At 40.7% G+C, this 24987-nt stretch overlaps 1 protein-coding gene across 7 annotated transcripts in view; it reads left to right on the top strand.

The window, feature by feature from the left end:
• Positions 1–11197: 11197 nt before the first annotated feature.
• SLC4A7 (solute carrier family 4 member 7) overlaps positions 11198–24987 on the top strand; it is a 93923-nt gene continuing 80133 nt past the window's right edge. For 3 of the 7 annotated variants that reach the window (XR_010434660.1, XM_064672612.1, XM_064672603.1), the window contains exon 1: positions 11232–11446. Coding sequence is in view for 6 of the 7 variants with exons in the window: in XM_064672612.1 (XP_064528682.1) it covers positions 11399–11446 (48 nt within the window). In the remaining variant the exon portion in view is untranslated. Of the gene's footprint in view, positions 11447–11824; positions 11925–24987 lie in introns of those variants that run through there. The other 4 variants (XM_064672646.1, XM_064672666.1, XM_064672637.1 and 1 more) reach the window with 4 other exon arrangements.

Genomic DNA, 24987 nt, shown 5'->3' on the forward strand with positions numbered 1-24987 from the left:
ATATCTGTATGGACTATTTCTCACCAGAGTGATTAGCCCCAGCAGAGTTCCATGCTAACCTGCCAACTTGGTTCTCAGTTCAGAATGGCCTCATGTCTGGTCAGCTTTTCTTACTCTGTCTCTCCCTGCACACTTTTGAGATGATATACTGCATATATTTCTTAGGTTGTACATGAACTGCTTGACACAGATGCAGTCAAACCAGGGTAGCCAAAATTATTTACACAAGTTGTAAATCTGTAGTAAAGGAAGACTTTTGCTCCGACTGTATCTTGTTCAGGGAAGAATGAAACAGCAGAGACTGTATTTGGCTTTTTCTACCCCTTCTACATCCAGGCCAAGATGTATTTCTGTTAGACATAGTTAGTATGAGTCTTTATAGTCAAATAGTGTTGGAGTATTGGAACTACAAATATGGAAGAAAAAAAATAATTTTTAAGCTCAAATAAAATAGATAAACAAGCTGCAGGAGAGTTAAGCACTGTAAATGGGATCTTTAAAGTAGGTATATGCTAGTTCTAAGTGAAAACATGCATTTAGGTCACTGGTACAAATCATCAAAGTTGATATCCTAAAAATTAGGCTACTCGAGGATGTTTTAGGCAATACTGCTATTGTCCTTTAATATTTTCTACTTCTGGCAGCATTTTTCCTTTGGTGCTGTAGGAACTTCTGTTGTCCTGGAAATGGTGATAACATTTGTTTCAAAAAATCCTCTTATATCCATTGATAAAATGCTTAAACCAGGATAGTGAAAATTATGGCGTTTTTTTAAAAAAGAAATAATCTGAAAATCTGTATCAAAATTAGAGGTGAACAGAAATTCTGTGCAACTCTTCACAAAGTAGTAATGAATCTGTTGATGTCACTCAGAGCCACTACTTTTAGTTAATATCACTACCATGGCAATAATACTCATATCACCTTGGAGAATCACAGAATCATAAAATTGGATAGGGTTCTGAGCTACCTGATCTAGTAGATCTCCCTGCCCATTGCGACGGGTTGGACTAAATGACCTTTAAATGTCCCTTCCAAACCAAACTATTCCATGATTCTAAGATACCACGCCTGAGGGAGTAGCACAGGGCTCCTTGCTTTGTTTTATATTTTAGTCTGGAAATACTTTAGCAGATGCAACAGTCACCAAAGTAAGCAAGAGTTTTGTAACTAGGAACTGACTTGAAATGAGAGTCATGAGTTAGGTTCAAGATTTTTGCTTATTTTTATATTTTTTTCCAGGTTTGACTATTTGAAATTTAAATTGTTACATGTTCACTAAGAACCTACTGTTTCTTAAATTTTGGAGTAACTACTGTAACCCATTTGGCACATGTGGTAGTCTACTGACTAGTACAGACATCTGGTTACAAATGTGAAATATTTCAGGCTAGGTAGCCCAGTTTGAAAGATGTAAGTTTGTTTTTTTTTTTGTGTCTTGTAAATATCTTTACCAAATAATCCACTTTCATATTCTGTTTCCACATATTTTCTCTTTCCTTATTATTTATTTAAACTTAATTTATCTAGATATTGTTTCTTCTTTAATGTATTTCATAAATGATCTAATATCTGATTTTACTAAAATCCTTCGGATGAATTCCTTAGCCAATGTTGTGTATGAAATTTTCTGCTATGGTAGGTGAACTGCATGATCACAAAGAGAAAAGTTTTGTCTTTCAAGAAATCTGATTTTTCCATTATCAGACAGAAATTTGAGACTGTCTAACTATACTGCACTTTTGAAACAGAACAGATAAAGAACTAGTATTGTGAAGAGTATAAAGTGGACTTCAGCAGTACAAAGACAGTAGTGTCTATCCCATGCACTTGTAAACCTGTACAGAACAACTTTTTGCAATAAGAAATACACAGGAAATTAAACTCGTAGGACAAAGGATTTTTGAAGGCACCTGAGAGGAAGCTGAACGTGTCAGTGTACCCAGACGATTTTTGAAGACAGGGAGACAGCATAAAATTTGAACGTTGCAATTTCAAAGGAAGAAAATCCAAGAAGCTCTATATCTTTTCTATCTAAATGTTGATATCAATAGATTCCACCTCATCCCCCACTAATTAATCAATCAATCAATTAAAAAAACCCAATTTTAAGATAAAATGATTGCATTTTACTAAAACTGTAAATCCACGTGCCCTGTTTATAGGCATTTTAATCCTTTGCTAGAGAAATGCAAGTGCATTAGCAAACTTTTCCTGAACTTCTATGATTTTTTTCCCCCAGACTGGATTGTAACTTCACAGGCAAATTGTTTCGCAACAGCTGTGGAATTAAGGTGAAGTCCATATTTTAGATCTGAAACTCTTAAATGCAACTTCTCCATAATTGGAAATTCTTTGCCTAGATGTCTGTCAGGGACACAGCTATTTGTATCTTGCCAAAAACAACTTGGTGGTTTGCAATCACAAGGGAAAACTTAGCTCAGCTGGCTGATGGGATGTAATCTGACTCCTGCTCAGTTACCAGCGTGCTGCAGAAACATGTGTTCCATTTGTTGACAGAACAATGGTCCTGGGTAGCATTTACTTACAGTTTGGTATTTTCATAAATATTCTAAGAACTTAAGTTGTATAGCACAGAAAGTGCAGGTAGCAGTTTCCATTTTCACTGTGATGGCCTTGGGCCATCACTTCTCAGCGCACTGCCAGCTCACTCAGTAAATCCTCTAGACTGGAGTACGGGCAATTTAGGAATTGAGACAGACCATGCTGTACCTTGCTTTCCTTAGCTGGCCATTCTCATTTCTGGCTGCTTTATTCTTGCTCTAACCCTCAGAGCTTCTTTGCCCAAAATTGCCTAATGGGGGGGATTTGTGCCATGGCAATCTCCAGACTGGAAATAGAATTGAAAGCACATGGTGGAAGAGTCTTGAATGACAAGAACAAGAGTGCACTTTGATACTGGCTCAGGAAGATTTTCAGCTGTGATCTGTTTTTTTCTGGGCTCTTTTGCAGACCTGGAAAGTATTACTTTGTTTCGTGTTATCTGTTGGTGATTTATGAGGAATCTTTTTTGCTAAGAAGAATATTTAGGGAGACAGTAATCTCTGGATTTATGCTGTAATCACTTTCTCTCCTCAACAATGCATCTATTTGCCATTCATTTTTTTCTCCTTTCAGTTGGGAATCTTAAATGTATGGTATTTGCTCTTTAGAAGTCTCAGATAGATTTGAACTTTCTAGAAGTCGCATTTACACAAGGGACTTTGACAACAGTCCCCACACGAGGAGGTTTTAATCTCAGTAATTCCTAATCTGATTTGCATTAGGGAATACATGCAGCTCATTAGCAGCACTGTCGTCTTAAAGTTAATTACAGCATATCAAAATGTGGGACGTGTATTTGACTTGTAAATAAACGTTCCTAATATCCATGCTCCTCTATCAGTGCCAGAAACCCAGAGGTAGTGAGGATGTGCAGTGTTTCTCTGTAAGTGAGTGGGGAAGCAAAATAGGCCACCCATTTTCTCCCCCAAAATATCACAAAGCTGTGCCTAGAGGAACATGTAACCTCATTTGCATCAGTTGTGTCCTTCGTCAACAAACACATTTTTCACTATACGTTCCATGCTCTGTTAGAAACAACATTCAGATCTGTTCTCTCTTAGGAGACCAGGAGTGAGAGAGTTGCCTTCCTGTCTTATTGGTATCTTCTTGCTTAATTCCCCTTTGAAAGTAAAGGTTTCCTAATTCTTATGGAGAAAATAGGTTATATTTGAACATAAGAGATGGAAAAGGCAATGTTTAATAAATTTGATAATATTTAATAAAACAGTTGCAATCTGTAACTAGATTATATTTTATTTTGATTTATTATAATGTTTTATTTAAATATTAAAGGACTATAACTTCATTATGTTGCTGTTTTCTGTCTCTAAGTACCTCACTTCTCATGAGCTGAAACTTCTTAAATATGAAAGAAAATTATCTGGAGTTAGACATGCTTTTTGACTCTATTCTTGGTCAGAAAACAAAGATCACAACAGTGAATTGAAAACTTCTTATGTAGTAAAGATAGTTCATTTAAAAGGCAGTGATTCATAAATGTAGTCTTTCTTTTTTTAATATCTCAACTGATTACTGAAAGAAAGGAAAATTGTGTTAATGCAAATGATGTTAAAACTGTCTATAAATATATAGTCACCAGATCCTGGGTGAAGACCTTGTGGTATGACATTGTGAAACATAAACGCCAACTCTGAAGGCATTTTATATGTAGATAATTGGCATGTAGTTAATTGGGCGTTTTGGAACTGAGTCCAGAGGGTGTCCAAACTCATTTAGAACTTGGCTTTTCATCACAACAGGTATGATTAAATTCCCTGGGGTGATGGAAGAGAAACTGTGTGGGAAGAATATGCTCATCTGGAGAGCCTTATGGGAAAAGAGATTTGGTGTCCCACATTGCACAATTTACCTCAGCTACCTGTAATCCAGGATATATTAATATCTTTGGTGTTTATTTGCTGTCTTCCTTTTTTTGCTGTGCATGTGAAAAACTTTTACAGAGGTTGAATAACTTTTAATATTCTTCCTTGGCTGAGGAACAGGTTAAAGGTTAAATTTGTGACTTTAGGCTAAGTAGGGCTATAATAAAGGGTACTGATTGTTTTGGTGATGTGAAGGCCTGCATGGGTGAGGTTAAAATATTACACTGAGAGCCTGTTCAGAAAACAAGGAACAAGTGCAGCTGTGAAATGTGTGAAACTACAGGATTGAAAAGAACTTCTTGAAATCTTTTCTTGGAAGAGTCTTCTCCTACTGCAGGCACTTACATGCTGAAGTGCTTAATTACTACTTCAAGGTCTAAGGTGTTTCTTGCTTTCTCAAGGTTCCCTAGATCAATCTGAAAAGGGTTTCCTAGACCTTCATTCTCCTGATGTCTAGAAAGTTTTTTCAGCCTAAATTGACCCAATGTTGTCTTTTCTGTTAAACTGTTCCTTTCTTTGTCCTGGGGATAAAAGTAAATATCGTGGCTACCATAGAGCTAAACCATGCAAAGGTGGAACGTCAGGAAGGCCTCTTCTTCTAGTAAGCTGGCCGTGGTCGTGTAAGTTGGCACTGTGATCCAGTGAGCATTAAACATATGGTTAAGTCTGAGGATAGATTTCGCTGCTTTTCTATACAAGGGGTTGAAATTTCTTATATTTTAGATATTGCACACAAGCTCGATGGGGGAAGAAATATAAACTGGTGTTAAAAGTCAGCTGCATATATTATGACATGTAGAAATGTAACTGAAATGTCTTTGAAGTCTGGTAGTGCTACTGTTGATGGCCAAAGCTGTTATTTGTGTTACTGCAGCTGGACAAGGTAGGTATCACGTACAATTAAAGATAGTGCTAAGGAGGGATAAATAACAATAGATGGACATACTGTCAAGACATTTGGTAGTTTGTTAGAGACCTTTCATACTATTTGACCTGCCTTCTAAAATGGCCAGGTTCTATACACTGACATTAGTAAGTATTTTCCTTCTGTCAGAGGTATGTACTGATTTTACTATTGTGACATACCAGAAAGTTATTAAGCAGCAGATTTTTCTTTTCTTTTTTTCTTTTTTTTAAAGACAAGGTGAAACAAATTTCCCTAGACTAAAACCCGGTTTTGATCTGAGTAACAGTGGAAACACATATCTGTTCTAAAATGTGTATTCTTTCTCTTTATGTGGAAGAAAAATAGAAAAAAACTACAACTGATCTTTCAAAAGACATGAGAATTGAGGAGAGAAAATGAAGTGGAATAACCTGTCTTGACTTGCTATATACCTTTCAAATCTACTTTACTCATCTGAACCTGTATTCATTTAAGCTAGTGACTGTAATGATGGTGACATCACTGTTTTGTTTATACTGAAATTTCTTTCGAGGGCAATCACAAAAGAGATAATTATAGGAGATTGATTACTCCTCAACTTTGGAATTTGATAATTTTGGTATACCTCAAACATGCTGCACTTGTTCTCTAGTCTGCTTTTTTCTTAGCTTTATATTATGAACTCATCATGCCTGTGATTATTTCTTCATAAGCATTTAAAAACCACATAGTACAATAAATCTTCTGGGAAGAAACAAGAATAACTTTGATTCTTGACCATTTTAATGTACAATAAATATTTAGTCACAATTTTGTATTTAATATTACACCCAGAAACTGTGCAAAGATGAGCACTCAACACTTGTATATCTTAGTTAAGGATATCTGCCAGAATGCAGGTTGCTGTTAGTTTAGATTTGACCCTGTTATTCATGTGCCTGATAAGATGGTCTTCATTTACACAGTTGCTTCAGATTTGGGGTTTTTTTGTTAGTTTGCTTTAGGTTTTTTTGTTTTGTTTGGTTTGGTTTTTTTTTTTACAAGACCATTCATGCTGTATTCAGCATAGAAAATATGACAGCATTTACTTAATGAACAACTTCCCAGTGTTTAAGTGTTTTATTTTAGTTGTGCAGACTTAGGATATATTTATTATTTACTGCTCTAGGGTGATATTATTGTTTTATGCTTTTTAAAGTATTCAGCTTTATATGTCTGTTTGTTTTATAAGCACTGACTTTCATGACAGCTTTCACAAATATGAGAAGGGGAATTTACTCTCTTGCAGGTGGCTAGCCAAGCAATGTCAAGAGTTTCAACTGATCTTCAGTATCCAATTTTAGACACTTCAACTGGTAATTTTTTTACATGTTAAGTATTGCATGACACTCACCCTTTATTTGCAAATGTCTTTGGCTTTTTTTCAGTCTGAACCTGGCAAATCGGTACCCAGAAGGTAAAGAATACACCATTTAGTTGACCACATATGAGAAAGCTTCATTTTTAAAATTGTGATATAGAAAGTGCATTGGCAGGAGTCCTCAGACTCTTCAGTTTTTCTGCTATAATCTGCCTCCTGCCAGTGAAGTCTTACTTCCCTATGCCCTTTGGTTTGTCTTTAAGAGCATTAGGCCAGAATGCCTGTTTCTTCTTTTGCAGCGCTGTAGTTTGTGCTTCTTTCCTCACCCCTTCTTCCCCTCACCGCAGTTTTCACCTCTAATACTTACCTTTCTGATACTCAAGAAATCAGCATCTTTGTCCCCAGGCTTACTCCACATCTTTGATGGAGCCAGTCTTCTCAGCCTACCCAGGTGTTTCTCTTGCCTGTTTCCTTCTGCACCCGTGATTGTTCGCACTAGTATTTGTGTCTTTTTGCCCTTACTCCTTTTGTATGACTTTTGTTCCTCCTTTTTAAATGTTCTTTGTCCTAGTGCAGCTATAGAAACTGGCTTTCCTCTTTTCCTCACACAAAGATTTAATTTCTTGACTTTTTATTTGCTTCTGCCAGCATCAGATGCTCTAATGAGAAAGAAAGGTCAGGCCCTTTATCTTCTTTTCCCCTCAGCTCCTCCTTTTCTTTTTGCATTGGTGGCTTCTCAGTCTGAGACTCTGTCCTAGCCATGGAAACAATTTCTGCTTTGTCTGGGAAGAAAAGGTTAACAAGAACTACGGAATACTGACTCCTAGCATTTTCTTCCTTCACCATTCTTAGGGGCAGTGCTGCACCTAAAATAATCTTCTCTTGTGATTACCTGCCCCAGGTACTCTGCACTGTTAAAGTTGTTTATGTTTTCATTAATAATATTGGTCATCCCGTAGGAACAGTCTGTATTAACAGATAAAAGCCTTGAGAAAGAATCTGCTTTGGTAGAGGTAATGGCTGTTGCAGTTATCCCATCAGACGTCATCTTTTCTTCCTGTTCGTGAGGTCTGTGGTAGCTTCCTGTCAGAGGTTGTACTTGCCAGAGCAGCTGATGACTGGAGTGGATCGGATGCTGGTGTCAGGCTGGATGGAAGGTGCCTTTATCAGCCTCTAACTTCCTTCCTTTGAGCCCTGTGAATGCCTCATAGTTGGCAAGAAATTAAACAGGAGGAGAATAAAGTGTAAAGCTGACACTGATGGTGCTGCCCTAAGGAGACAGGCAATTTCCTAATCGGAGATGTGGCTTATCCAACCATTTCTGGCTCTTCTATCTGTGTCCAAGAATGTGTTTAGGGAGGGGGTGAGGGGAGGAAAGGGAGGAAGAGGAGTGGAGGAAAAGCACCATCAGGCCACTCTTGGTGGACCAGGTACATTATCTTATTAAAGATACTGATGATCCACTTCTTCAGTGCCACAAGAGCCCTATCCACCTCCTTTCATATGTCACCTGGTGTGTCAGTGACAGTCACACTAACACTCATATGCACAATGCTGGCCTGCTTCTATTTCCATAATGAATTCTAGAAGGTTTGGTAGGTTTCTGAATGTTTGGAAGTTCTGGACAACTTGTTGTGAGCAGTGGCATCACTTTCTCTTCACTCAGGCAGCATGGCATGGGAAAGCTAGGCTGGCCTTTTCTGCTATAGTTATACATATGGTGACCAGATGGAATGCAGTGAGCAAACAAGTTTTTCAGCTCAGCAAATGACTGCATGCTCACCTGGAGATATTGTTCTCAGTATAGTGTGCAAAGGAAGTACGGTGAATGAATGCTGGTCCCTACAGCCCTGCTGAACCTTGATTTGTCCATTGGGTATTCTCCGATGCCAGTGAAAAAAGTGCTGGAGCATCTTGACAGAGATCCCTCTACAGAGATCAAGAAGATAGTGGAAAAGGAACATTCTTTTATGCCAAAACCTAACCGGCATTCATGTCAGTAGGCTCCATTTTGATGGACTAAACATTCTTCTCACTCTGACTGAATTTTTAGAAACACTCCATCTGCTGTCCCACAAGAAATCTCACTAAATACTGTAGTTCACTGCACATTAAGGGAAGTTCTGCTTTAGATATTACTGTTCTCTGGACTGAGTCCCCAGAGAATGGAAAAGTTCTGTGCTTGTGAAGATGGGTTGTGTTTATCCCAATATCAATGAAGGACCTCTGCAATCTGCCTCCGAAGACACATATTTAGCACCAATTATGTGGGACCTGAAGTTACAATACATCCCTACTATATCCATGCTGTCTAGTACAAGACCATTTTCGATGGTTTATCTGGGTTGAAACCTGCCAGTACTGTTCCTGGAAGAGGAAAGCATGGAATAGGTCACAGTTATAATCCAGGTGTATCAAGGCCCTTTATATCAAGGTTATTATTTTTGTGGTGCCTGTGCACAGCACTTTATTTCTGTCTATTATCTATTCAAACTCAGCTAAGACCTGATCCAGGTCATAATCTTTGACTGAAGCGTGTGTTAAGATTGCTCCCTGTTCAATCAGTTCCACACAGCTTGCCTTACTTCGTCTCCTCAGTACAACTAGCAAGTGTAGCTTACACTAATGATAAGTTCCTCAAAGTACAGGTTATAGAGACCTGGTGTAGGCCCATGCCAAGTATTTCATTTGCAAGTTTCTTCCAAGCTGAGCTCTGGCCTTATGGCCAGGATTGCATTTGTGCCCAGTGCCATCCAACAGTGTGTGCACCTGCTGTTCCTTCCAGAACATTTGCTTCTGCTCAGAAAAACATTGAACCAATTTCTTTTGCAGACTGATCTGTCTCTGCCAGCGCCTTTCCTGAAAAGCACAGAGGGGGCTACTGGTCACCAACCCACTCTTCCTGCCCTTGCTCAGGCAAAGGTTCTGAGCCTTTCACTCTCCTGTGGCCAGCCTCCAGAGGAAGTGGGTCTCTGAGGTTGTGTTGAGCCTCCTGCCGACAGGCAGAGTGAGAGGCCTGCTTTGCCTCTACAGCCTGGTTTACATTTTTGTCTGTGGGCTCTGTGGAGCCTTCTTTTATAGTGCCCTTAGTCCAGCAGGGTGTTTGTTGGTGCACACATTCCTATCATTTGCTGCTTACAAAGCTGCTGATAAGACCAATAGCTCTCCTATATCCATTTGAGAGGGCCTGTTTGAGACCCAGATCCAATTCTGATCCCTTTGCCCTGACGCGTCGTGGATATATTGTATCTGCATAAGTCTGCCTGCCTTCTCTTTTACACTGCATCTCCTGTGATCCTAGTCTGATCCTAAAAACTCTATGCCTCTCATCAACTGACTCCAGACTTTGCTGCTTTTCATACATCAGGCTGGGACTGGTCCTACAGCGAAGTCACTGCTATTTTTTCCTGATGTTTTCCAGCCATTCAGAGTTCAGACACTGTATGTAACAAATAAGCACTAAGCCCAAAGCATCCTGAAAGTGGTCTAAGGAATTAGCTGTATTGCACGTGGTGTGGAGCAGTGTGGCCTCTCTGCCCCCCTGGTGCCTGTCAACTCCTTGTGTTCATGGTATCAGAGCCTCGCTGACAGCTCAGTCCAGAAGTCCTGGGCAAATAAAGGCTGCCTTCTCCTCAGGCCTGGTGGGGTGTCAGAGTGGAAAAAGGAGCCACAGCATGCAATTCCCCCCCAAACTGTAGTGGATGTTGTTAGAAGGAGAAGCCCCAGGGTGATGTGAACATGTCCTCAAGGAGAGGAAGCATGAAGAGATGGTTCACCTGCTGTGTGTGGATGTTCAGTCCCGTCAGCACAAGGTGTTTCACAACCGAATATGCCCGAGGAGGTGTCATCTTCACAGAGGCAGACAAGGCGAAGTTATCTCTAGTAGACAAGTGCAAACAGATGTTTCTTTCTAAAAACTTTCACCAGACCGAAGCCTTACAGGGGCAGCCAAAAGCACAACCTTGACACTACTCTCCCCCGCCACCCCTCCGGGCCTTTTGAATAAAGGATTGTTGGAATATTTATGCAAGGTCAAATAACATTATTTTTGGAAATGACTGAATTATTTTGATAACTTAAAAAAAAAAAAAATCAGCCTGAGGCAGGCACCTGGCATGGAAAATTTCAGCTTGCGTGTAAAAGCTTGGCAGAAGTTACCAGCAAGTGCGAAGGGTGTCAAAAAAATAAAACAGAAAAAAAAAGAGAAGAAAGGGAAGCGTCGAACAGCCGTAGTCACTGGCAGCGCTGGGAGCGCGCTGCCCTCCCGCCGCGCCATCCCGGGAGCTGATCCCTCGCATCCGTCGGCGATGCCGGCCGGGGAGCGGCCGGAGCGCGCGGAGCCGGTCCCGCCACGCGGCTCCGCGTGGGACCGCGCGCCCCCCTCCCGCCCCGCGCAGCCCCTGCCCCGGGAGCCCCGGGGGGCCGCGGCGGGCGGGCGGGGCGGCGGGCGCGGCCCTGCCTCCCATTGGCCCGGGCGGCGGCGCGGGGCGGGGGCAGCGGGCGCGCCGCCGAGGCGGTCCGGGCTCAGCCCCCGGCGCGGCGGAGCAGTCGCGGCCGCCCCGTCCCGAGGGCACCGGCGCCGCCCGCCCTCCCTCCGCCAGGCAGCGCAGCCCCCGCGTCCGGCTCCGGCGCGCCGTTCGCCTGTCGCTCCGCGCCCCCTGCTCTCGCTCTCTCTCGCTCCCGGGCGATCTCGGCGGGGCCGCGATGGAAGAGGAGCGGGCGGGCGAGCAGATGAGACCGTTGCTCACCACGGTAACGCGGGGGTGCGGTGCGGTGGGGGGCGCACAAAGGGGCTGCCGCGGGGCAGAGCCGCGGGGGGGCCGTCCCGCCCCCCTTCTGTCGGGGGACACGGCGGGGACCCCGCTGTGGCTCCCCCGCCCCCGGCGCCGCCGGTCCCCGAGCGGGCGGGGGGTCTCGGCCGCTGTCGCCCGGCGTGCCCGCATGCCGGCCGCGTGGCCGTGTCTCACCCCCCCGGCCCCCCCAGCGCGGGGCCGGAGCCCTTTGTTCGGCCGCGGGCTCCGTGCGCTCGGCGGCCGCGTCTGCACGGATCCCCCCTCCGCCCCCCTCGCCTTCCTTTGTGAGAGCCCCACGGGGCTTGTGCCGGCGGCGGCGGTGGGCGGCGCGGCCGCCCCTGGCCTCGCCTTTCTGCCTGCCCCGCTCGCTGACGAGTTCCTGGGCGAGGGAGAAGTGCGCACACATGGCAAGCGGCGAGCTTCCCCTCGCCCTCGAGGTGCGCGGCGGCGTGGTGGGGACGGGTGTCTAATCCTAGGGGTGGGAGTGTTGTTGGGAGGCAGATGGGTAAAACCACGGAGCTGAGGTTCGTTTCCTTCCCGGGCCGGTGGCTCAGTAAAGCAGGCATGTGTTGCCTTACTTCCTGTGCTACTGAAAAATACATGTGGTTCCACGGTTGTAATTTCCCCTCCCTTCGAATGACTCAAGGTCTGGATTTTGTTAATGAGCCTTTGAGCTCTTATTCTGATGTTCTCCTTCAGGGCCTTTTCCAAAAAGGTGTCGCACAGCAACTTGTCTACAGTGCCTGAAGAGGAGGCTTGTGGGCTTGTGTAGTTTGTAACACAAAGCGTGCTGTGGCAGACAGAGAAATAATACTGAAAACACATGCGTTTTCATCGTTTTTCTGTTACTCTTCAAGGAGAGACTTGAGTCACATTTGATAAAATTGGCAGTCTAATGAAGTATTCGCTTCCTGTGACATCAGTATGTTCAGTGTGTTTTTCCTTTGTTATAACAAGAGCGTTGATAATTTAGTGGTTCAAAGGTCCATGGATTTTGCAAATGTTACAATCTTTGTAGGTTGACTTCAGAAGTCAGTGTTTTGCAGATCTATTCCAGACCACTTCTCCACCGTGTCACTGCCCCCAAAAGGCATATTCCCAATTTATGTTAGATTGCTCAAGATAAATTCTAATTAAGAGCAGACTGCTTGATAGGCTTAATTCATGTTAAAACTACGTTGCTCCTCTGTATCAGGTGTCTCTTCTGAGCTGGCAGAAGAATACTCCCATGTAGTAAAGAGATGCTAGGCTTTGTAGAGCAAGGTGCAAAAACTGTGGGCTTGAAGTGTGGGGTTAAAGTTGAAGATAGTAATGGTTACGCTCAGGTGAATCCAAACAAAAAGAGGATTGCAGATGATGTGAAAGTCAGTGTGTCTTGAGCACATTTGTCAGGCCTGGCAGGAGTCATTAGGTTCTGTTGTAACAGAAATTAATTAGGGGTTTTTGAGACAGATGCAAAAGCTGCTGTGCTGTTGCATGGTCATTTTTGATGTAGGTGTTTTAAACAGAGGTGCTCAGTGAAGTGGTCCAGGTTGGTTTCCTTGCAACAGCAATGCCTGACCTCAGTACCGGAACTAGAAAAAAGGAATTTCTGTGGAAAACACAACAGGTAAATGGCTTACAGAAAAGACAGAATATGCTGATCTTGGGCAGTTACATAGTATAGCACAATATTGGATTTGTTGTGGGTTTTGTATGGGAGAGGTGTAATTTTAGATACACAAAAGCGACTTAATCCAAAATACGAGTATTTTTGACAATACAGCTTGACTTAATTTTTCTAATCCTGTGTTTCTTGACAGTACAGGCCACCTTCCTGATAGCAAAGCTTGCTGAAACTGCTTACATATGCATAGTTTTTTCAGAGGTAAACATCTCAGTAAGATGAAAGGACTTTGTAGAAAGTGAGAATCAAATTTAAGAACTTCAGTGCAGTGGCTTAAAAGTACAGGAGCATAATCAAACAAAGAGCTCTCTAAAATTTTCTTTTCTTCCTTCATCCAGTGTTGTTTCTGTGTTCATATAGTATTAGATATGTTATGTGTTAAGTTCTGGTGCCTTTCATATGGAGGAGTGCTTCTGTCAGTCACATGTTCCCCTCCCCCTCTGTTTATTTAATCAAAAGTATAAAATATTCTGTAACCTTGCTTGTTTTGTATTTTAGGTCCAGTCTTAAAGAAGAGAATCATCAAGTTTTTAGGACTTGGGTATTTTGAGGAACCTGCTTGGTGGCAATGTGTACATGGAAGTTGGAAGGGGGAGGTGAAGCAAATACCTGATAGTTATTACAACCAGAGAGCAACTGATGATCAGAACATCTGGTATGGCTAGAAAATACAATAGGAAAAAGACATGGAACTGCATAGATCTGTGGTCCTTTCATACCTTACGTACTGTAAGCTGTTCTGCCCCTCATCTTAGAACAGATACATTGTTATTGGAAAACCTTCACTAAAGGACAACAAAACATGAATTAGTTCAAAGACAAGAATGAATTCAACAGTCTGAGAGTTTTCAGCCTGGTAGAAATGATGGCACAGTGATACGGTAAGGCTCTATAAAACTGCTTTGGAGAGAGTAGGTGAACATGGAAGAGGAGGCACACAGTCAAATCAGAGTTAGATGCTTAGTTCAGAACAAACAAGATGATTCTTTACTCAGTGTAGGGATTCACAGGCGTACTTGTTATACAATGTGTACATAAAAAGTTTTTGTGGACTTAAGGGGAGGTTGGACAAGCATTGGAAGACAAATACATTGAGGTTTTTAAATAGATGAGCAACAGCCTCAGGAAGTCTGACTTTGAAAACAGCTGGAGGTTGTGAGAGTGTAAGGAGGAGCTGTTATACGCTTGTCTTGTTTTGCCTCTTCCCTCAGCATCTACTTATGGTAATTCTTGTTGGGTTTGTTTAAATAGGAGTGGAACATGGCAGTTTGTTTTCTGTACAGTGGTGAGTTTGACAATTACAATAATGGTGTTAAATACTGTGTAGTTTGGTGGGCTTCTTTGCAACAGCTGTAAGTAGCATCTAAAGGAAAATATATTGCTGTTCTGTTTCTAGGTATTTGCAGGTAATATTTTCAAAATACTTTGTTACCTTAAAAAAAAAAAAGTAGATGGAAACTTTTTTCCTTTGGTATTTGATACTATTTCATGTATCTCAAAATGTTCACAAGGTAGACCATGCAGTATAGCTGAGTAATGGGTTTGTGTTTTCTTTTTCTTTCGATGAAGCACATCTGTTTTTATCACTAATTCTACTGTAGATGATGATAGAACTGAAAGTGGCTCTGTTGGAGAAGGGTGAATTTCCAGCTTTTCCTTCTGGCTTTCCTAATCAAAGCAGTAAAAGTACTGTGGTTTGCCATATCTCACTGAAGAGGGCATTAATGTCCTTGTGCTTTTTCTGAAGTGGCTATGTGGTTGTCTGCTGTTTTTTATTTTTTAACAGCTGTGCATGCACATTATCAGCTGGGTTACAGGTACTTTCATCTGCTGCCTTCTTATTTGACATGGGGCTTTTGTTATGTTAAGTCAAATGACAGGTCTGAAGAGTATTATGCTGGTGAATATAGATTTTTTTCACATTAACATAGTAAGCTTGAGCTGGTGTTTTCCCTTTATGGTTGGACAAGGGCAACTGAGGGTATGTTTGTACTGCATAATTGAGGACTGTGCAGGAAACTCTCCTCCCCCACAAGTTTGTGGCATCTGGCTGAACACATGCTCTGCACAAGTTAAAGCAATACAGTTAAGAGTTGTGTGACAGTGTCCTAGCTAAATAGCCCTGATCAGAGAATTGTACTAGCTTTGCAGCCTTGCAGTCTTGAATCTATGACTGGAGAGACAAGCTGCTTTTCTGTGTTGTGCTGTTTGGGTATGGTGCATGCCTCGTACAGCTTGCACCGTGTAGTGGGCCTCTGGATTAGAGTATTGTAAGCTGCTCCTAAGTGCATATCTGGCAGTCTTTTTGAGTTCTTGAAAAGTTACCATGGCTGTCAAAAACTTGATGTCTTACTTGAGACCTTTCATTGAGCTTCATTGTAGTAGTTCTGTTTACTCTCCAAAATAAGCTATAAGGTGTACCAAGTTGAGTATTTGTTGCTTTATATCCATGTGATTGATCTGCTTCTGCAGGTGATTTGACATGTCACCATAATTGTTGTTGGCCTTTGAATATTGATGTCCTTACACAAGGATATCTGTTCCACAGGACCTTTAGTGGCCCTGAAGTAGTAGTCATACTTAGTAAATAGAACTGCTCTATAACTAGTGATTGATAAAAAAAATATAACTTTGAATATACTTGAATTTAGTTAGAGAGGGTCTCCAAAGAATACTGTCATGCTTTTGGTATAGCACATTCTGGAATGATAATCAAGTTTAAGGGCAAATCAAATTTTTTGCTAAAATGAAGGTAGCTATCCAGCTAGTATTTTGAAATAGTGATATGAATAGTGAGGCTCAAATGAGGTTTTTTTATATAAGCGGATGAAGTTGAGCACCACGTACTACTTAATCCAGTAGACCAGTGTCTGAATGCAAAATGAGACTTTAGATTCTTTTACAGATGATCTTACAATGTTCTTAAATATGTATTTCTAAATTTACATTTGCACAATTACTAGTAAGTGAAAATACTACAACATTATTTTTAATAAAGTGCAACAGTTGTGTTTAAAATGTCGGTTTTTACATTTTAGGGGCTCCTTTTTGTATTATTGAGACTAAACATTAATTATGCAAGCATCCTGAATCTACCTTGCCAGCATATCTCAACAGTTATTAGAAGGGATTATCTGTCTAAGAGTCTTATGTTAGTTTGTGTTTGTTACCCTCAGAGTTCCTTGTTTCACTGGGAATTAAATTTGCTGCAGTAGTGTCATAACAAAGAAAATGCGTATTTTAACCAGTAGATGGAGCCACTTTAGTTACATATCAGTGTGCCTATTTATCTGAGTTTAGAAAACTTAGTTTCTTCAAGTCTTTTCAGTCACTTTGTCTTTAGAGTATGGCTTATGGTGGTTTTAATAATTTCTTTACCTGCAGAAAAGACTAAATCTTTTATTCTTCCAATAACAGTGCCAGGATTGTATAGCAGGAAGGCTATTCCATTTTTATAAATGTGAAGGAAAAAAAAGTGAATGCTTGCTCTTAATGAGAATTACAGTTATCTCTGTAAATTGTCCAGTGTCACATGAGTAGAGCTCTATAGCCTTTGTACATCTTGTGTTGCCTGAAGTAAGGTTTTGGAATATTGATCCATAGTGATGTATATCTGACAGTCTGGAGGCTCTTGCGACTTCTGCCCAGGAAAGGCTGTTAGCTCAAACTGAGGTTTTGTTTTCCTTACTTCAGTGCCTTAAACTAAATTGACTCAGAGCTGTGTAATGAAATGGTTGTCCTATTTGGGTATACTGGCACCAGTTGTTTTATTTCAGCAATGCTGGAGTACTTCATAACCTTGAAATACCCCTTGCTTATTAATTCTAGCAAGTCCTGTTTTAGCAGAAGTATTCACAGTGCTGTACTCATTGTATCATCCTGTATCTTCCTTTAGAATCCACTTTTATAAAAGGTATATTTATGTTTTTCTTGGAGTTTGACTCTTTGCCCCTGCATTTGTCCTTAGTAGTGTATTAGACCTTCCCTTTCTCCTACTCTTTTGTCTTCTGCTCTGAAGGTTATGTTTGATTAACACAGTGTCAACTTGAAGAGTGGGACCTTATTCAAATCTTCGTTTGAACTGTCTCAATATATGGTATTTTGTGAGCTAGAGGTGTGTCACCTTCTTTCCCAGAATCCTACTGTGAGAGATTTTGAGGTTTCTTGTGACTCAGTGTTTTGGTTTTTTTTGATTATTTTGTTTGTTTTTCTGGTAAGGTGTGGGTGTATTTTTTTTGTTTTAACTTACTCAAACTAACTGGAAGTTTAAACTTTCTACAGCTGATATGGAATGAATACTGATATTTTTCGTAGTTGTGCTGGAAGGCATCTAGACTTACCTTCTTGGAGTATGGTTAAGATAGTATCCTGAAATATCAGAATATTTTTAAACTTAAAAACACACTTGAAGGTTTTTTTAAACTTAAGTAGATGTTTCCGGATTGGGCACCTGTTGTCACACTGTTGCTCCAGTTTAACAGAATGTCTGGAGTCTGCCTCCAAGCAAACTGGAGCTTCCTGTGAATGAGGCATGTGGGTGGAAGCTGCTGAGAGGAAGTGGGAGTTACAGAGAAGCATCCCCTGTATGTTGGAATTCTGCTGTTTGACCTACTCTGCCCTTTGCTACTGTTCTTTCTACAGTACAGCTGTACTATGATGTTCTGTTAGCTGAGATCTGCTTTCAGGTGGAGTGAACTGAGGAATCATATGAAAACTTCACTGTTTTTTTCAGTTATTATCTTTTTTACTATGGGGGCATGTGTGTATTAAGAGTGTGTATGTGGAAAGAATGTCTTGAAAAACTATGCTTCCCTAGAATGTAAAGTGAAGATTTATTTTTTCCCTTGCTCATTGTTGCACTAGACTGATTCCTCTGCATTTTCCATGACTAATGTCTGCTAAATATATGCTGTGTCTTGACTGGGATCTATTTTGAGATGAAGAAAAAGGCAGCTAAGTTATTGTGAGTACCTAGGCTGTGGCAAGGGTAATGATACCAGTGATTCCTTGCTAGAAAATAGTTAAGACTTTGCTCCAACAGAAAATGCTGCCTCTAAACACCATGACTGTTTCATTAGCATATTATCATCAGACTAGAAAATCAATAATCAGACTGCCTTGTGTATATATCTTTGTTACCAAAGAACAGAAAGACATTAAAGCAAACCTGTATTCATAGAGGTGTTGCAATGGAAAGTCATTTGGTGCCCATTTTTTGACTGTGATTGCTTCTCAGTGCAAGAATTGTTTTGCCATGTCAAGAGATTCAGGCTGCTGTGTTCTGGATCTCAAAAATCATACTAAGTGGAAGCATGTGCAATTTCTTTCTTTTAGACAGGGTTATGAGTAAGCTAATACAGCTACTAAATCATGTTTATTGCTAACTGATCAGACTTCAAGTTTGCATTTAGAAGCCCCGATTCTTCAGATTTTCTCTTATATTTTTAAGTAAAGGATGTCTGGCAGATGCTGATGTGTGTATCACCTTGTACAAAGGTCTTTTTTCTCTTTTTTCTATATAACTTCACTTTCAGAGGAAAAAATCAAATTGTGTGTTCTCCTCTTTATACTGCCCATCACATCCATTGTTAGTTTCAACCACAGCAGAGCTCTGGATTATCTAACTCCACCCCTGCCGATTAGGCAATGTCTGTGTATTCCTCCCACACCTGCTTCCACTTTTCATATTCTCTGTTTTGCATTTGAGCTCAGCCACAGGTTCCCTTTTCTTTCACATTGGTTCATTGTCAGGCCTGCTTGAATTCCTACATGCAGGAATGGTTCCTCTTGTGCTTTGAGGAGGTTGGTCTTGAAGATCAGCCAGCACTCACAGGCTTTCCCTTCACCCTCCATGGTAGTCTTCCAGGACATTCTACCGAGCAGATCCCTGAACAAGCTGAAACCTGTTCTCCTGAGTGTCATGTTGCAACTGTATCTACTGGGTCTTGCACTGTATGAGGTACTATTTGTCTTTCTCACTTCTCTTAAGACTTTAAACTTCACAATTTTCATGGTTGCTGTGGCCAAGGCTGCTCTTGGCTTCCACATTTCTGTCTGTTTCTTCCCTGTTTGTGAGCAACAGGTCCAGCAGAGCATATTTATTAGTTGGCTCATTGATGACTTGCATCAAGAAATCATTTTCAACAAACTCAAGAAAATTCCTGGAGTGCTTGTGTTTGGCTGTACCCTACTGGCAGATACTAATGGTTGTAGGCCCTAGTATGTGCCAGGGTCTGCAATCATGAAGCTTCCTTCAGCTTTCAAATGAAGGCTTTTTCTACTGCCCCTCCTTGATCAGGAGGTCTGTAGGAGGCATCTAGTACAAAGTCAGCCATGTTGCACTATTCTCTGATCCTTTCCTATAAGCTGTCGAGTACCTTGTCACTCATTCCAAGTAAAGCAGTGTGTGTTGCAAACAACCCTTTGCATGGATTGAAAACCATGTTCTTTACCTTCCCAGGCTGGCTTTTTTAGAGAATCTCTGTCCTTCCATTGCAGCACTCCAGCCATGTGAGCTGTCCCACCATCACACTAATTCCTGTGAGGTTATAGCTCTGCAATGGTGCATGGACTAAGTCCTCCTGTTACTTCTCGTGCTGTGTACATGTACTTGAGATGGGCCCACAGACAGGCTGCTTTACAGGGAAGTAAGAGAACCTTCTGTCTTGTGTTGCCCTTGTCTTCACTTCTCTCAATGTGACAAGTCTTATTCATAAGCTTATTGTGCCTGGTGGCAAGAGTACTCTTGCCACACTTTGTCAGATGAATCCTTGTTCCCGAAAGAAGTTCCTGTGGTCATAGCAGTAAAAGTTCTGCTAACTGATTATTGATGCTCTGAATGTATCTACTCTACCCTGAGCCATTTGCTTCTCACTGGAGAGACTGAGAAACACCACCTCAGCTACCTTGCCCACAGTGCTCAGTAGTCACTCTTGATTTTCTCAGTAGTTGCATTTTGGAAGTGTCATTGGTGTCCATATGGATAAGCAGGAAAGCGCAGTAGTTTGAGGATTGGATGAGCCTCAGTTCTCACAAAACAGTGTTCAAAAAGCATCAGACTTCCCAGGACCTCCTGCTTATGTTCCCTGTTGTGCAGTGTGTTCATCCCCTCCTGCAGGTCTTTCACCAGGACACTCAGCACCTCAAAGACAGCACACCACCATCAGATGGGGGAGGACACTGTGATCCACAGCACCAGGGAGGGGCAGCAGGTGCTTCCTTCAGGCCAACACCTGCATGGTGACATCCTCCCTGTGCAGTTCTTGAAGTTGAGATCTCTGATGTGCAAGGGACAGTTAATGTGGCAGTTGTTGGAAACTTCACCTTGTAATATGTTGCACAAACTTGAACCGTGCTTCAGGGCCCTTTTTAGTTTTGTGAACATCGGTTAGGTACCTCTCTTGTCTGAGCCCTGGGAGATGGATGCACTGCACAGGGGTTTAGGTCGTGAAAGTATTAAACTTTATCATCTAATTCTGTTCACAATATGGGTTTAAAATACACGTTTATGCGACTGTTTTGTTCTACTTCCAGTTGGTTTCTGATAGGTATATCACGTCAATATTATTTTAACAACTCAGTATTGTAAACTTACCTGTAATAACTGCTATTTCTTCAAGGCAGCTGTTCTTTAACAGTAATCATTTAAGTTTTTATTTGGCTGGTGCTGTTGCGTTGGCTGATGTTGCATAATTTCTTGGCTTCTCTGCTTGAAGGGACCAAACACAACAGATTTTCCTGTTTTGCCAGGTCATGTGCCTGTAATAATATATATCTCTTTCACTTACCTTGAAATACTTAACAACATTTAATAAATACCTCATTGTGTAGATGGGAGGTAGTTCTGCCATACTGGAGATGCTTCAGTTGAAAAGCCTAAATTTTCTTCTCTTTCTCTGTGTGATATCTGTAAACATAATTTGTTGTAGGTAGCTTTAGTCTATGTTCTAGGAATTACTTTCTGTATCTGTGTCTCTTTTACAGCGGGATTTTAACTGAATAATGCTACTGGGGCTCAGTAGGGCTAGACAAAACCAGATCATCTTTTCTAGTTGCTCCCCAGAAAAAACACTTAAAAGAAGGTATGCTGTGGGTTCTCTGACTAACTTGTGAAGTCAAAGGACTGATTGTGAGCTCTTCAATTACATTTCTAAACAATAATGTAGAATTATTTAGACTGCTGCCAGATTTATTGCTTCTTTGTTTCTATTTAAAAAAGGCTGTTGGAAACATATTTAAACTTACTGCTTGTTTTAGGCTACTGATTTTTGGAATTTTTTTTCCTTTGGCTTGTGTAACACTATTGTGAGGATATACTATTATGTAAGCACATGCATTTCTTTAACATGTCAGACATATTTCCAGACAGACTTTGTGTACAAAAAAGGAAATGAGAAACTTCTTAGTGACTAGCCACAGTTGGTGTTACTGTTAGTGGTAAATTCTTAATTTTGTTTGTCAAATAACTACACCCTACCAGCCATGAATTTTAAAACAGTTTATATAAAAACAAACAGATAGCATCTGATGATTGTTATGACTCATTTAAGGAAGTGATAAAACCCAAGAGTAGTAGAGATCCTTTCCTTTTTCAGCTTGATTTTTTTTTTATTAATATTACTGCGCTTGCGTGCCATTGAGAGATATCGAAAAAGAAATTAAGAAGGCAGATACTCTTGTAATTAATATTTGGTTGAATTGTAGATAGTGAGATAATGATAGAACGGAGAGACATGTTTCAGCTTATAAATTAAGTTTACAAAACCAGTTATTGTACAGTTTTAATTTTAGATTGTAAATACAATTAATTTGATTAAAGCTATTCTAACTGATTTTGTGGAAATTCTTGTGTTTTAAAAACTGCTGATATATGTCAATCAAAAAAGGGAGAACAACCTTTTTTTTTTTTTTTACATCACTGTTGCCATCCATCACCTGCCTTAACTACTGTTGTTATACAAAATGCTTGCAATTGCTTTACATTTTTTTAGAAACATAACCAGAGGTTCTTTTCAGCGTATTGTGTAATGTACTTTGCTAGATCAAATTTGATTGCTTTTACTGAAATCTGTAACTGTGCACGATTCTGTGTGTTGTAAGGATAAATATTCGTGGGCCTTGTTTTATATGCAGATGCTGTAGATAGAGCTTCAGCTGAGGAAGATCAGTTTACTGAGAAGTTGAGAGTGTTTTTCCTTAAAGTCAATGGAAGGAACATTTATTTTCAAACTAAGTAAAATTATAGAGTCTAGCCTCTAGAACAGGACACAACCCCCAAAAAATTACCAATCTGATCACTGAGAAGTAGAACAAATTAAATAGGGGTAGGATGCTGGCTTGTTTGGTTTTGGTTTGTTGTTTGTTTTTTTTTTTTTTAATGGAACAGCTGTTCACCAAATGATTTTGTTTGACGTGATAAAAAACCTTATTTGTCAAACAGAACATTTTGTTTGACATGATTAAAGGTACATAAATTGCGTTTTATAGACACAGTTTCCAGTTTATAACATTTGTATATTGCAACTGTGCTTGGTAGGTAGGCCCGTTGGCTTATAGTTCAGGAAGTAGATGGCCATATTGTACTGAGTGAAGCCCAGCAGTATTAGTCTGAGGCTTTAATTCGCAAGCACAAATGAGTTGCCTTGCTACGAAGACATAAATGAAGGGCAAAACATAAGTAGGGAACGGAGGAAATTTGTTAAGCTCAAGGTGAAAGAATATACCTACTGTTTGTATTCTGTGCTTTGCATTGACAGAACCTTTTGAAAAGCCAGGCAAACAAGAAAGTTCAGTGTCTTTTCTTGCTGGTGATGGGGCTAATGTACTGTAACCTATTTGGTATATGGGATTTTAGCTAATCCTAATACAGCAAATAACTTGGAATACGCTGCTTTGTTAAATAAGATAACGAATTTCTCTCTGTCACATTCAGTGGTTTGTTGTTTGCATTTACAGTAGCCCAGGCTGGGTGTGTGATGAGTATAAACTTCTGGATCCTGGAGGCAATGTAGAAGATGAACATTTGCATGTTGAAACAGTAGTTCTCAAACCAGGTCTAGTTTCCCAGGCCATATTCCATATGCTGTACAAGTGGTGTGCCCTTGCTAGTCCACATATATCAACTCTATAGTTGTGTTTTCTTTATGAGAGGGGTGCAAAGTTTTCACTTTGAAAACTATGTTGGGGGTTAATGCATTCACAAATAATTAACTTCAGCTTTTTGACAAAAGGCATTTTTTGTCTTTGGCTATTCTTAGAAGAAATGTGTAGGGCTTGATGACCACTGTTAAGATAAGGAATTTACAAACAGCTAAGGCTGTAGTCTTTGTTGCAGAATACTTTGAGTTGAAATTACCACTGGGGTATATTTTGAGTAAAGTCACAAGTGTCCACTTCCAGGTGCTGGGGGAGGTCTGTAGCCAGAAGGTGAACTTGGTGGCAGTGAAGGCACCCGGGATCCAGGAAAATGTGTATCTGTTTTCAGAAATAGCTTCTAGAGAATGCTGGCAGTATCTCCAAAGAGAGGTTTGAGTTTGTTTTAGAAGCTGCAGAGGTGGCAGGAGCTGGTGAGAGACACGGACAGTGGCAGTACAGGTGTCAGATGCTGTGAAAGCTGTAGAGAGCCCAAGGGGATTGCAGCTGGGGAGCTGAGTACTTGCAGAAGTGACAGAAAGGGTATGTATGCATGCTTGTTTCTGGAAGTAAAATGAGAGTGTACAACATGCTTGAAGTTCTACTGAAGAGTAAAGAATACATAACTCCAAGATGGCATATTGACTTATGTGTTGTGGCCTGCATTACTGCTATTTCTTGTCAAGCTCAGAGGATCGATTGTAAGTAAGGCTGTAAATAGTTTTGTGTATTATGGCCTCTTCATGATATGGAGAACCTGTTTGTTGCTTCAGTTGTCTCATAGTATAAAACAGGCTCTTAGGCGAAGACAGAAAAAAATTCTCTCCCCCCATTTTGAGAGTTGCTAAGAAAACCACCCAAATGCCATGAGTGAATACAATATGCTGTACAATTTAATGAGAACTGAACAATGTCTCTTTATTGGTGAACATTGTGTGCATTTATGTTTAAGATGTACTAAATTTAAATGGAAGAAGTTATATTGTTACAGAAAAGAATGGATATGACCTTAATTTGCAGAACTTGTCTCCTGTAGAACTCTGTCTCAAAATACTTTTGTCTTGTACAAGTCTAATACTTCACTAACAGATCCTCAGTAAACATTTAAGTCTAGTAGTATTCCTGAAGTGAAGTATAAGATAGAAAAGAGGAGAAGAATCTGGGAACTGCTTTCAACCTCCTCTTGCTTATATAGGAATCATTAAAATAATGGTCAAGAAAGTGGTTTATTGTGAGGAGTGATATGGGGCGAAGGAAAGTTGGGTGGTGTCCTTCTGTAGGCTCTGTGGTCAAGGTAATTCTCAAGCATTCCATGGAAAATTCATGTGTAACAGCAAGCAACAGAGATGAGTTTTAGGCATCTTGACAAGGCTGTAGTTCCACCTTTCCCCTTTTATTTTGGTGTACTATTTGGTATCCAGTGCTTTTCTTTGTTAGGAGGAGGTGTGCCTGACTTCTATCCTTAACCTTATCTCTTTATGATTGATATAAAGGTTGGATTCTATAATCTTGGAGGCCTTTTCCAGCTGAAATGGTTTCAAGTTGACAGATGGCCTCAAAGTATCAGGAACTGCAGAACCTATAAGAATAATCCTGTTTCCCCCTTGAGATACATTGTGATCATGCTTTGAGACAGTCCTAAGCAGTTATCTCCTAATTTTGCATCACCAGAAGGGACAAAAGTTCCAAATAAGTTACATGCT

The sequence above is a fragment of the Pseudopipra pipra genome, chromosome 1 (genome assembly GCF_036250125.1).
Source record: "Pseudopipra pipra isolate bDixPip1 chromosome 1, bDixPip1.hap1, whole genome shotgun sequence".
NCBI lineage: Eukaryota > Metazoa > Chordata > Aves > Passeriformes > Pipridae > Pseudopipra > Pseudopipra pipra.